Source organism: Larus michahellis, chromosome 4 (genome assembly GCF_964199755.1).
Source record: "Larus michahellis chromosome 4, bLarMic1.1, whole genome shotgun sequence".
NCBI lineage: Eukaryota > Metazoa > Chordata > Aves > Charadriiformes > Laridae > Larus > Larus michahellis.
In genome coordinates, this window is record NC_133899.1 from 51,283,328 (window position 1) to 51,297,800 (window position 14,473).

Genomic DNA, 14,473 nt, shown 5'->3' on the forward strand with positions numbered 1-14,473 from the left:
CTTCAAAAGAGCTAATTAATGATGCAAATCCTGTAGGAAACTCCATTTTAATCTTCTTATCTGAATTTTTCTGGTACTTCTGTGGAAATAGTGGAAAACCTGCTAGCTGCTGCCTGTTCAAGCATTTTTCCTGGGGCTGGAACCAACCAGGAGCTGGCGTTGCATTTCTTACATGAAGCAAAGGGAAGCATTCTGGTGAGTCTTCCCAGCTTTTCACCTTGATGTGGTCAAAGATGTTAATTGAAGGCCAGGTAACCTCTCACTTTATGAGAGGAGAGCCTTGCAAACTCCTTCCTGTGCATCTGGCTCTCACTGTTTAGTGTCCCTTGGATGTCCCTGAAGTTCTGCATGATGTACAGTACCATGTTTTCACTTACTATCTTGCATATTTCCAACTTCAAAGTGTTTGGCTTTTTAATAAACAGACTGAGAGTCTACCAGGCTGAGCGAGCTCTACTACTAAATGAATCTTAAATGTTGTCTTCCTGGGAAGATGACCATGTTGGAAGGAAAAATAAGAGGCTGAGACAAAAAGTGCAGTGTCTTGCTTTTGCCAGATCCATTTAACTTCTCTGTGGATGTCTCTAGAACGGCTGTGGTACTAATTTTATATCGGTATTGTCAGATGTGATACATTTTCATAAATGCCCTTTGATACCCCGGGAGGTAATATCCAAGAGCCGACCATAGCTTATGGCACAGGGTTGTCTTGCTCTTATAGATCTATGATTGATTTAACCTGGCATAAATCAGCCCTGTGGTCAGGAGCATCCCACACTTTTGCCTGGCTGCTTGTTTTCCCATCCCCTGTGGTGTGCCAGCACTGACACTTGAGAGGCTCAATTGACCTGCATTGGAGAAGGGAACAAATAAAAGGTAATTTTTGTGTGTATGTGTTAGGTTTCTGCTAGGTAAGTTCCCAGAACCAGCCCACCATTGTGAATGCTGTTGCTGGCATTAGGGAGGAGGAGCAGGGCTGCCCCAGCAGCGGGAGCTCGCTCTTAAGGTGATCTATACTGTTGATGGAAGCAAGACTCCATTCTATCCTTCCTGATAACTTGGAAAGCATTTCCAATTTAAATGCAAAGTAAAAAGCAGTTTGAGAGGTGGGGGTTCTTTTTTTTTTTTTTTTTTTTTTTTGTGTGTGTGGAATCTTTCAGTCACATGAGTGCTCTGTTTTATTTTGAAATACTTCATAGTTAAGTGAGATAAGATCACAATGACTTAGGTGTTTAGGACAGACCTCATCTAGGGCAGGGGTTTTTGGATGTGAGTTTGTAACTTAGGCCTTCAGTGAATGACAGGAAACTGCTGCATCGTCTCAGTCTATGGAATGAACTCTCTCCCAATACCACGGTGGTTGCATTGGAAAGCGTCAATTCGCAGAAATGTGAAGAGGTGCTGAGAGCTTACCACTCGCCTCCAGTACCCAACGCTCAGTGGATAGTCCAGAACATGATTTTTAAAGTTGTCCCAAATATTAAACTGTCCTAAACATTAAGCTGTGCTATGGTTCTTTTCAGTTAGCTTGACAGAAAGGAGAGGATTAACAGTTGCCTGATCTTTGTTTTAAATACCCCAAACATGAAATTAATTATTTTATTTGTGTTTATCTTAGGGAGCTTTGACGAAACTGCTATTGAAGACGCCAGTACGCTCGTGTACCCACCCTTTGGCAGATTATCACTACACAGGTTTGTTAGGCAGCACAGAGTTATTCTGCTTGTCTGTCATAAAGGAATTTTTCTATCCTTTTCCGCTCTTTTGGGGAACTTTGTAACATTACAATAAGATTAAAAGATGACTCTTCTCTTTGGTAAATCAAATGATGGCTTGCCACAAATTTTGCCTGAGCAAATAATGACACATAGTGTAAGAAACGCTGCATCTCTCAGAACACATGCATGTGTGTGTTTGCATATGTGTGTGTTCTGATTTCCTCTTCGGGGAAAAGGGAATGTGATCCCTTGCACTAAGCCATAGAGAATGCAGAAAGATAGCCAGTACGAACAAGAAAAGCTGTGGTAACCTCAGAACCATAGCCTCTCTGGCATGAATTTCCAGGGTGGAGTTAAGGGGGGGTTTATGGGAAGAGTTTTCAAGCTCGCTGAAGAAAGCTCAGCCAACTATTGACGTCTGTCAGTGTTTCTGCAAAATTTAATTGCCGTAACCTGCCTTTGTAGTCTCATACCTAATTAGAAAATAGTCAGCTGTGTGGCACTAACTTCAGTGATCTAGAGTGATCCTGGCCACCCGAAAGACCTGATGTAAGGTGGTAGAGAGGCATCTAATAGCTGGCGCCACAAAGCACAGAAATTACATTTCTTCGTTATTACACGGTCCTACTATAATGGTCAGGAAATGTTACTTTAGTAATATCTATAAGACAGGAGGAGATTCCAAAATGTGTCTATTATTAGAGGCAAGGGTGCTGGGATAGTAGGACTCTCTGAGATGTACTAAATCTTCAGGTACAGCGGATTGCTGCTGAGAGAGAAAATCTTGTTCTCCTGCCCTACCATTTCCCTTGTATAAAATCTAATGACTGGGCCACCACAAAGCGTGTCTTTTTGGAAAACATCTTAGTTCATCTAATGGGCTGTTTTTTGCAAGCTGAACGGAGTTAACCTGTGGTGCTGAGTACTAGATGTAACACGAAGGAAGTGATGAGGGGAGGGTTTAAGAGCAGCCTGCAGTGATGCTGGATTAGGCGTGGTGTGAGACTGCACCCCTGCATGGCTGTCTTAAGTTGAACATGGAGAAAAAGTATGTAGAAGAGTAAACATCTGAAATTGCAACTTTTTTTATCTACAGGATCAGACAAGTGGAAAGTCGCTGAAAAAAAGCTTTTCAACAAAGGCATTGCAATCTACAAGAAAGACTTTTTCTTGGTCCAAAAGCTTGTAAGTTGTTTGGGTTTTTTTTTTCCATGATAGCAACGATACATTCTTACATGTTTGTGGAGCATTAAATACAGGGAGTTCAGTCTTGGATTTTGCTGAAACCTCAGTATTGAGCATTAAGTCCTGCACTCAAAAGATTTCAGAGAAATTTTATTATTCAGCACAACATAAAATCTCACTAGATAGCTAGAACAATAGTGTTTGTTTTGCTGTTGTTGTTAACTTAACCCTCGTACTTATTGCATTACTTCCATGAGCCCACACTGCAGATAGCACTTCTACAGGGCGTATTTATAGAGTGCTGGTAATGTTCCAGTACGGCTTAAATGGCCTGCTTATAAAACTAAATAGAAACAAACCTTTGCTACTGATGAAAAGGACCAAAGAAGGATATGTGAGTGATATGCATCCCTTAGGATCTTTCTTTCTAGTTCTCTGTGACAATGATAATAAAAACGATTATGTATGGCACTTCAGGGTGGGGGAGATCGCTGAAGGAGAGCGCAAAATCAGGAGCTGCATCACATATTTCCTCTGAATAAAGACCCAAAAGGCGTTTAAGTTTCAAAAGCCCAGAAGCTAAGAATATATTCCAAAACTTCCAGAAAAATCACTGATAGAGAATACGTAGACGGTCACAGGTCTGTACTGATAACTGTCTACCACCACGTGTGTATGAAATGCCTGTGGCCAAAATGGGAAAGTGCCGCAAACCTTCCTTTCCATTTTTGGATCGGTATTCTGCTCTGGTGCTGCTGGAAAATAAAGCTCCTCCATAAAACTGAAAGGCTGCTCTCAAGCCTGACAGCTCAATTGGAATGTTTCAGAGGCTGAGAGGGGTGCATTAAGCTTACAAAATGCCAGGTTCTGTCACCTTTACATTGACCAGCTTTTCTTTGGAAAGTTGGTCCTGCAGTTCTTGGTGGATAACAGTGGTAACAGGGGATGGTCTGTGTGCCGGGGCATACAGGCGAATGACACAGAAAAGAAGGCTTTAACAGCAGTTGTGGTGGAATGGAGACTACTGAGGAAAGAAAAATACAAAGTGTATTTATTGCTCTTTTAGTAATTACTTATAAGCCTTCTTAAAATATGTAATCTATTGGACTTTTGTGTTTTTAAACACCAGATAAAAACCAAAACAGTGGCTCAGTGTGTGGAATTCTACTACACATACAAGAAACAGGTGAAAATTGGTCGCAATGGGACCTTAATCTTTGGGGACATTGATGTTCCTAATGAGAAATCTATGAAAGATGAAGCTGAAGTTGACATCAAGGTAATTTCCTAAATTTCTCTCACCTCTTTTGCGCTGTGGTGTGAAGTCTGATTTTATGTGTTGTTTCAATTGCTGGTAAAATCAAAAGCAGAAACGGTCTGGTCGGTGTGGAGGAGTCCACACTCACAAACTTGTGTCCTGTGTCACATAAGGACATTTAATTACAGACACCAAAATTAACAGTTCCTTTGTCTTCTCGTGAAGAGTTCCCATAGGTTTGCACGTGTTCTTCCTCCCAGAAGGGACATTTACAGTGAAGAACAGGGGCACGAGGAGGAGGAGGAAGAGGAAGAAGAGGAGGAGGAGGCAGAGGAAGGGTCGGATAACAGAAAGAGCACAGGTCCTTTCAAAGATGAAGAGACACTACAAGATGGTGCAATAGTAAGTGCTGCATTGTGCGTGTTGTGCTTTCTGTGCCACCTTCACTCTGCAACTAGTTTAGAAAATACGAGGTGGACAGCTGCAGGTGTGAAAAGTTTCCACCTCCAACTTCTTCCAGAGCAAGAGATTAGGCCTGAGGTAGCTTAGAGTATTAGTAGCAACCGGACTCTGTGCTGTGGTGGGAAAACCAGGATGAGTAAGGGGGGAAAAACCCAATAAATTTCTTTGTGGTTGGTGCATGCATAGGACCACAATGACAAATATCCCAAAAATATCCTGAAGACTTTCTCATTAAATAAAACCTTGGTCTGGAATAAATGAAGCGCGGCCGTTGTCTTCCTTCTGATGGTGGGTTTAAGTTTCAGTTTGCCTTAACTGTTCCCCTTTCTCCAAAGGCCAATGATGCCAATATGAGGAGCCAAGAGGCAACTGTCACGAGCAGAATTGGAAGGAAACCAAGGGAGACAACAGTGAAGCCTCGAAAACCTATTACTAATCCAGTGCAGAGAAGGCGTCGGAAACAGAAGATAAAATCAGATGCTACTAGTAAAACTCAGAACACAGAAAACACATTTCCATGTAAAAAATGTGGCAGGTAAGAGCAACTCTGTCTCCAGCAATAGTCACAAAATTGCAATAGGGCATCTCTTGTGGAAGATTATTCCCAAATGAGCTTTCCTTCTGTGTATTTAGGCCAGAGACACTGGCAGTAATTTTAGTGAATTATTACCTCACTAATACTCACATATTAGGGATTTTTATGTATATTGATACTAAGATACTACTACTTGGATAATTACCTGCTACTGACTGTTTTTCCTCAAATGGGATGAGACACGATCTGCACTTCAACTGCCTGCGGTATTTGGTGTCAAGCTGCACTTTCAAACAGCTGCTGTATTGCCCCTCATTTTTGCCATTACAAAAATGCCTACATTTTTGTGACAAGTAATTTCTATATACTTCCTAGATCACAGATTAAGAACATGGTATAGACTTACTTACGAACGGTGGTGTAGAAATACAAGACGCTACCATTGTTATAGCAGCAGATATTAGACCAGTGGGTGCACAGTTCAGCTGGTTAAACTGGCACCCATCTTTTGTGTCTGTAAAACACACTTGTCTTTCCTCACACGGTTGCAGTAGTTTTTGTAGGTTTGTTGCCAACAGATTCATAAATGTCAAGAAAATTCAGTTCCCTACGTAAATTTCTTACTCTTAAGAACTACTAGAGAATCCTCTAATACCAGCTAGGGAACAGCAAGAAAACGCAATCTCCGTCTAGTTACATCACCGGGGTGTTGACAGATTCCTGCTGTGGCTGGGGTTTGGCTGGTCCTGCCAAGGTGCCCTGTCTCTGTGCCCTCGGGCAGCATGTGGCATCGGAAAGGGCAGGGCTGGGAGAAGTGGAGCAGTTAGGATTTGGTCCTTGGCCACTGACAAAGGAGGAGCAGGCAAGTATTCTTAACGGTGTCTAACCTTGTCTTGTGACGTTTGGTGCCAAATCCGAATGGTTAGTGGCGAAAGGTGGAGGGATAGAGCATAGAAATGCAAAGTTGGGAGGAGAAAGCTCAAGTGTCTTTAGCTGTGTGGACGAGGGTCAGGGGTGGCACTTGGCCATTGTTCGCTTCCGTGTTTATTGTATATTTTTGCAGTATAGAGGGAGTGCCTAAAAACCAGGGCCCTGTTGTGTTAAGCAGCATATGCGTATTTCAGATACCAGTGCTGCCCCTCTGAATTTAGAGAATTTGAGCTGAATGAGAGATAAGAGGAAATGGCTGTATTAAGAAACGAAGGGTGCTCAGGATCTCGCTCTGCCTAGTGCTGGCACACGCAGGGTCAGAAGTGGTGTTTTCTGTAGATGCTCTATTGCAACGCCAACCTAAGTTCCTGTGCCAAAGCCCACAAATTTGAGATTGGAGCAGCAGAAGTTCTTTGGGAGAATTAATGAAGGAGGCTGTAGGAGAGACCAATACTAATGTCCATGCGTGATTCCTCAGGGTGTTCTACAAGGTGAAGAGCCGCAGCGCTCACATGAAAAGCCACGCGGAACAGGAAAAGAAGGCAGCTGCACTGAAGCAGCAGGAGAGAGAGGCGGCAGCAGCGGTGGCGGCGGCAGCGGCAGCAGCAGCCCACAGCCAGGCCCGGCAGGACGAGAGCAGTGAGAGTGGGAGCAGCAGCAGTGGAAGCAGCAGTGCGAGCTCGGATGAAGATGGAGAAATATAGCAGCAGACCGGACGTGGAGGGAGTAGCAAGGCTGGACCCAACCTCCCTCTTGGTGGTCTCGCTATTTTTTGCTTGCACTTTTCTTGCCTGAACCATCAGGTCCCAGTTTCAGTGCTGACATTTCCTCATGCCACATGTTCCACTTCACCTTGCCAGTACTGACCAAGCCGGAGTGGTAGACGAAAAGATTTGTTTCAACTTGGATTTATTATTTTTTTTTAAAAAACAAATAAGATTTCTATTCTATTTATGATATCTGAGGTACATAATATAGAACAATGTCACCTGCAGTGGAAGTAAGTTCTCTCTCAGGTCAGTCAGACCTTTCTTTTTGTGCTTGTCAGGAATCATGATAACAGGACTCCTGGATATAAAGGTTTCCGGACTGGAGCAAGAAAATGATGCTCTGCTCTGAGCTAAGTGTATCCAGTTACTGTGACACTGGTGATTTCTAGATGTTTCCTTTCTCAGCAAGTTCTCCTTCCTGTTACGCTTTCCTGCCTTTCTGAGCATTTATTCAGGCAGCCAGCAAGTTTTGTGGAAAGGTGGTGTGCACTTCTCGCCTCTGCTTCACAAAAATGAAAACTGGGATGAGCAAGACACTTCTTCCTTTTGAGAGGAAGTATTATTTTTCAAAAGGAGGCCTGAGGTAGTTTCTTTTATGCCATTAAGAATGCAACAACAGATATAAAACTATCCTGTGGGATTAGAGTAGCCACAGGCCTTGCAGGTTGTCTCATCTTGGAAAACAAAATAGTATGTCTTTGATTAACTTAATGGAAAGTAGTCAGGGCTTCACAAGTGCAATTTGAAATGAAAACTGCTGGGTTTGACTTTGCATAAACGGGAGCAAGTTTGTTTAGTGAAAATGAACCAAGACCTTCTCGTGGGCTGGATTGCGTGCACCTCGGAGATGGGAGGAACGGACTCTCATCTCCAGCAGCGATCCCTCTGTGAATGGCTTTTACCTCTCAACACATCCATTTCTTTCTTGTGGCAGCCCTCATTTATTCCTTGACATTGCCGTCGTCAAGAGCTTGTATGGTGGGGCCCTAGTTTCCCAAATACTTCCTGTCAGACAGTCTGTAGGTGCAGGAGGAGCTTGTCACTTGTTTCCACGCTGGTGGCTGGACAGCCCTGCCTGCTGCCTTGTCCCGCTGTGAGCCTTGCTCTGTGTTGCCAGGCTGACTCTTCCTTCAGAACTGACACATGCTAATAGCCCAAAAAGCCTAGCCACCAAAAGCCTGCAGGTGAAAGAGAGTTAAGAAGTAAAGTGGCCCAGGTGACATAGATGTTAGATTTGTGCGGGATTGTTCTGTACATCCTTATAGCCCGCACTTGACCATTATTTTGTAAAGATGGAAAGAATGGGATCGCTTCCTTGTGCTTTAGGGCTGGTTGGTCCCAGCCCCGTACCCCGGCTGCCCAGCGCCCTCCCTCCAGCCAGTGCTTGGGGCTGCGCTGATCCCCAGCTCCTGGGTGCCAGCAGTGTGCGGGATCGCCTGTGCCCTGCTCCAGCGGTGCCATACCAAACCGCATTCCCAGGCCGGGATCCTAGCGGGGTTGCTTGTACGTGAACTACAGAATGTTCCTGACTGGCTCATTTTTTTTTTTATTTGTTTTTTTTTTAATCTTGACCCTTCAAGCTGCTAGGTAAGTTCCAGGTTAACTATGGAAAGTGGCTCTAACTCCAGCGTGCCATCTGGCAATCTTTTCCCACCCTGTGGTTTTATGGAACCATGATTACTTCACTTTCTGAGTCTGAGAGGCCGTCTGTTCTACCAGGTTGGCTTTGACGTATATTTGACTTTGGATAGAATCCTTTTTCTTAACAGCAGAAACAGTTACTACTCTTACAAAATAAGTAGGAGTATCATTAAGGACTGCACTTTTTTCAATGTTGACACTTTTGCCTTTAAGTGTTCAGTTTTCTGCCAAGGTTGTATTTTTCATTCCTAATGAAATTAGGATTCCTTTCAGCGTTTGGATGACTGTTCCACGTCCCTACATGCGCGGGTCTTGTTGACTAACTAGGCTGTGGAAGCAGATGGTGTGTCACGAACTGTTAAAATCATTCAAAAACTGCAAAGAACTAAAAGCTATTCATCTTTTTAAAAGAAGCTTAAGCAACCCAGTCTTCCTATTGAGGGTTTCAGTGTTGATTGTTATCTTTTTCCTTTTGTAAATTGGAGAAAATGCTTTTCTACCATTATCCTAGGGCCCTCGAGAGAGCCGAAGCTTTAGCACACTGTGCCAGGACAGACAGTAGGTGAAGCAGCTGGGACCTCGTGGTCCACCTGTAGTACTGGGATTAATTCCAGTAAAAAGCAATGATGCAATTAAGCTTAAAGTTCTGAAATGTGTTTCTGGGAAGTTGGCAGTAGTTTCCAGATCTTGAGAACTGCAGGGCAACAGTTCAGGAACAAGCAGGGCTTGTGAGTATGTCTGAAAAGGATTTAAAGTAATGTCGATATTGTTACACTGCTGTGATGAATGTATTTGTCTGGAACACCAGTGTCGCAGCAGTAGAACACTTCCTTAGACTGAGAAGGCCTAGAAACACGTAACAAAGATGTGGAGATAGAGGTGGAACTGGCACACATTGAGAAATGTGGCAAAAACGAAGATTTTTGTCTAGCTCCGGGTCTTCTTTCTGACAGCGATCAGGAGCCGATGCTTAGGAAGAAGCGAGGGATAGCATGGACTAGCGGGTACAGTTCCAGCTAGAAAATTGGATGCTACACTAGAACTTGCATGTCTTCTCCAGTAAGGCAAATCTGCAGAGAGGTTTGTACTGAAATGTACTGCTCTCCTTCTGGGCAGAAAATCAGGACATCTCTTCTGCGCTGTGTGTCACCTGCATTTAGTATTTTTAGTGTCTGCAAGTAAGCCTGGGTGATAATGAGTAAACATTTAGTCATGGCTCTCGGGAGTTTTCAAGCTTGAAGTAGTTTTAGGTACGGCATAGCAAATTACGGTGACAAACAACTGATTGGATGAAATGAAGTACAAGCAAATCATGGGATTGCTTTAAGTACCAATTTAATCTTCCTTCTGATATGATGATGCTTGAATGGAAGCATTATAGTCTTCCAAAGACCAGATCTTTCACTGATTCTCCCTATTTTAGGAAATCAATATAAGGGTAATTTTTCCTCTTACCAAGGATAAGCCATTGAGGTGCTGATAAGAAGAAATCAGAGATTTTCTTTAATTGCACACAAATGGTGTGTGTATGACACGCTGAATCCAGTACTAGTTGTTTCTCTCCAACACCCTGCTGCAGCAGAAGTAGAAGGGAACAGGAAGGTTTGGTATAATGAGGTCTGTCACTGGAAGAAAATCAGAAAAGGGCTTTTTCTGAGGATAACCTCTAAGAGCTGTGGGTTAGCATGGATGACCAAAATCGGGTAAATGTTCCAAGTAAGGGGCATCAAATGGAAATGTTTCTGAGCATGTTTACATATTGCTAGTAGCCACCAGAAGACCTCTTTTCTGTCATGGTAATCAGCAAAAGTGCTCCTTTGAGTGCCTTGTTTAAAAGCAAAGGAGGGAAAAAACCCAAACCTGCGGCCCACTTGCTTACAGTAGCGGTTAGGAATTGATCCTACATCTGAATTAGATCCTGCCTACTAGCAAAAGCTGGCAGAGAATTGCTGTGGACAAAGTATTTGAACTGAATTTGTCTAATCTGGTATGAATTCTTTTACTCTTCTTGGTGGCTGAAAGAATTACTTGAGTGGCTCTTTACTGCAGCACAGTGTTAATTTAAGGCTGCGTTGTTCCAATTATGATTTAAAAAAAAAAAAAGACTCTATGCTCTCTTGATTTGTCCGTTTTACAGTCCTATGCTCATTATTTTCCATCATTTAAAGGCCTATTTACTGATCCCCATTTAGTATAAGGGTTTGCTGTTAATTTAGGAAGAAGGCAGTATATGTTCAGTCAGAGTTTGAAGAGGGCGTCTCTTTGCTTTACCTGTCTTTTCTATGGGAACAAATACCAGATTTACAGACTGCGAGTCTGTAAATGTGTGCTAATAGATTTGCCTTCTACGGCGCGAGGTCAGGCTTCAGGTGGTTCTATACCCAGCAGTCGGGTGGCGGTGGTTCAAAGCCAGCGCCTGTTTGAGTCTTGATGTCAGCCTTGGGTGTTGAGATGCAGCGCTAGATCGCATTTTGCCCTGCTCGTGTACTTCTGCCTTTCTGCCTGTGTTGTCTGCCCTTTACACTTAAATTCGGTGTTTCGGGTTTGTGTTCTGCATGGGACAGCATCTCAGTTTTGTAAGACGTGTGCGTATATAATGACTAGATATATGCATGCACTTGTGATGTGTATCTGATACAGCTACAGGTGTTTTGCAGTCTAGCTGCAAGAACAACTCTGCATTTTAATTTATTTGATGTTTTTCCATTTACTGATACAGGTAATGGTATGTGAGATAACTCAACTCCGTAAGTTAAAGGCCTACAGAATTTCAGTCGGCTCCGCAGGACCGTGGCATTTTGCTAGCTAGGACCAGGTAGGAATGTAGCTGTTTAAATGTATGGAGAAGATAGCCATTCTAAAGCTTAAAGGTAATTCATCTATTAACTGCGTACTAGAGATGTAATGCGAAGTCCAAATTAGCTAAAAATACCCTCTGATTTATCAAACTGAGGCTTTTGGCCATTTTTATCATTGTAACAAGCTTAGATTAAAATCAACATTCAAAAAAAAAAATGTTTCCTAAACCACAGAGTGAGCTTTCTCGCTCTCAGCAATTACACACTTCTTAATTCTCTTTCAGACAGCGGAGTAGAAAGTCCCTATATATATATATATATATATACAGATGCTGTTCTAAAAGAGATGGGTGTAGGGAGGAGTGTAGCCCTAGAAGTCTTGTCTGCTTTCATACAATGGCACTTTTAGTCCAGTGATTACCTCTGCCGGAAACCTTATTCTAACCCACATTTTCCCACACAAACATTCTCCCTATTTTATCTTCTGATGTACATCTGAAAGTTTATAAAGCTTTAAAGAGACAGGGAAGCAGTGTCTACAAATCATGTTGGATTTTTGTGGGGGCGAGTTTCTATGTAAATTTATCGCTTGGGTTCAGCTGCTTTACTCACCCTCGTTCTCTCCTGTGTCAAATGGTAGGAAGACAGAGACTTTGAATCCCCAGCTGTCTAAGGACTCTTCTTTCCCAGACTAGGATTCCACTGACGGCTGAGCCTGAAAAAAACCCTTAACTTCTCCAGATTAGAAGACAGCATATATTTTTATAGAAATGTATATTTTAAAAACCAGTTTCCTGCAGCTTCTCCACATGTATTTTTCCCCTTGTAGTTCAGATTTGATATAAACTTTTTTGTGTTCATTCTTTTTATGTTCTGTTTTTACATTTGTAGTCGAAGCTTTGGTGTACTGTACAGGAGCAGTCAGCCTTTGTAATTACTGTATAAATGCTTTATAATAAAGTATATTACTTTTATTTTAACAAGTGAGCAGACACTTCCTTTTGTGTGTTTGCTGCCTAGGGCACCTTTTAAAAGACTGTTACATGTTAAAAATGTACATATATAAATATATTTACCTGTTGCTGTACAGTTGTGATAGACTGGACTGAATTTATTTTTTGTGTGCTTTTTTATAAAATATTAATACACTAAAGGAAATCTTGCTGATGTGATTGTAATGTACTATGTAACTTATTTACTTAATATCCTCTATATATCTAAAAAAACCTTTTATTAAATGAGGTTTAAAAAATAGTTTCATAGCTGAGTTTTTTGACGGTATGAGGGAGTGGCTGGGGGTTCGGGGTGATCGTGACTCTGGTGCGTTCGTGCAAAGGAAGCGGTTGTGATTCCTTTGAGCTAATCCGTGCTCTCTTCATACCCACCTCTCTGCTTTCCATAACAATCCTCCAGGCTGTTTCTCAATGTAAACTACTTCCTGAAGACACCAGCTTGCGCTGTGTTTTATGTCTTGTATCCAAGAAAACATGGCAGCTGCCACTGCAGTTGCGTTAGAGAAACGTCGATTCTGTGTGTGCGTCCCACTCCAAGCCAAGCACTGTCCTCGAACGCCAGTAACAACCTTGATAGTGTGTTAGAAATTTGCGGGGAGTAGTTCTAGGTTTGCTTCTGTGCTGTAAATAAGGCCAGCTGGATTCTGACCCTACCTGACACAACTACAAAGAGAGCGGGCAGAGCAAAGGCAGCATGGAGTAACCTGGTAGCTGAGGGGCCTGCGTCAAATCTGAATTCCTGGATGGCTGTAGCTGGGACAGAAAGTAGAGACAGGGAAATCCACAGCTGCTGGGAAGAGTTAACATCACCGCTGTTTAGTAGTTGAAGCTGCTGGTTGTAGAAACAATGTCTCCAGATGTAAATCATATTGCATCCTATTTTTCAATGGTAGAGTTTAAAAAACATTTTGGTGAATACTGTCTGAGAGGCACTTGCCTGTTACCTGAATCTAAGGGGGGTTTTAAACGTATTTTGTTAAACAGCGCTAATCTCATTCCCTCAGATGGATCGCTTGCTGTGGATTTTAAATATTAATATGCTTCCGTCCATCTTCAAAACAAAGGTTCCTCCTGTTTTGGGAGTTAACTGTTTTTAGTTAACTAGGCTACTGTTTCTCTCACCTACGGGCGTGAAGTCTTTACGTAGTGAAACACTGGTAGCTTTTAAAGCAGATGGTAGACCTGGGTATCGGTGTCTGACTGGCCTCCTGCTAGATCTCAGTTAGAATCCAAGGTGGCACACCTGTTTTCTTTTTAGTTGTTAATTTATGATGACAAATTTTAATTTCAATATTCTTGACAAAGCTGGCAGGAGAAAGACTCAGCCCAAGACATTGAAATGCTCTTTTTTTTTTTTTTTTTTCTTTTCTTTTCAGCTCAGTGCGGAAGCCCTTGCTTTAATTTACTGCTGTGGATGCGGCTGTTGATCAGCAACGGCATTTGGAGAATTAAGTGGTATTTCACTTGGTGGGCAAAAGAGAGAGGAAACACTGACGCTTCCACTTCAGACAGCAGCCCACGAGTTTGTTTAAGGCTTTAAATAATCTGTTTGCCTCCCTGTCAAAGCCAACTGGCAAAAGTGCCAAAGGTTAGCTACTTTGCACTAAAACTGTGAAGCTCTGCAAACAAACTTCTGATGATCAAAAAAGTCACAAGTTTTGGGCATTCTGGTTTTCATCCTTTTTTTTTAATTGGTGGACCCAAGCCCAGCCTTCTGGAAGTTATTTCAACTACTGAAAGAGACCTTATTAAAGCATTTTAGTGATTAGTAAGCTTTGAGTTAGTGGTAGTGTGCAGAATTCTGCAGTGATTCCCTACATGTTTTTCGAATAGCATTCCAGCCATCACTGCAGGATGCTATTCCTGTCACTGAGGCCAACTGCTATGGACTGTGGGGTAGAAAGCTTTTCCTTTATATATGGGCTTTGGAATTACATTTCAGTGACACTGTCTATTGATGGCTATAGTATATTAATCAGTTAACCTTCTCTTGTCCTGGTTTAATGGAGTTGATGGTATATTGCTTTAACAGAACTTAAATTGAAAGTGAGTTAGTAATTTTGTACTGAAGAAAGACTAGCTATTTAACTTATATGAATTTTTTCCCCATATAGCAGTAGTAGACTTTTCTCTGAGGACCTAAGAAGAAAGTCTGACAACCAA

At 42.3% G+C, this 14,473-nt stretch overlaps 1 protein-coding gene across 1 annotated transcript in view; it reads left to right on the forward strand.

The window, feature by feature from the left end:
* MIDEAS (mitotic deacetylase associated SANT domain protein) overlaps positions 1-10,589 on the forward strand; it is a 56,030-nt gene extending 45,441 nt beyond the window's left edge. Inside the window, exons 7-13 of the mRNA XM_074584706.1 lie at positions 92-195; positions 1,619-1,694; positions 2,815-2,903; positions 4,033-4,182; positions 4,387-4,563; positions 4,959-5,158; positions 6,567-10,589. Coding sequence (XP_074440807.1) covers positions 92-195; positions 1,619-1,694; positions 2,815-2,903; positions 4,033-4,182; positions 4,387-4,563; positions 4,959-5,158; positions 6,567-6,792 — 1,022 coding nt within the window. The 3' untranslated portion in view covers positions 6,793-10,589. The remainder of the gene's footprint in view (positions 1-91; positions 196-1,618; positions 1,695-2,814; positions 2,904-4,032; positions 4,183-4,386; positions 4,564-4,958; positions 5,159-6,566) is intronic.
* The last annotated feature ends 3,884 nt before the right edge of the window (positions 10,590-14,473 follow it).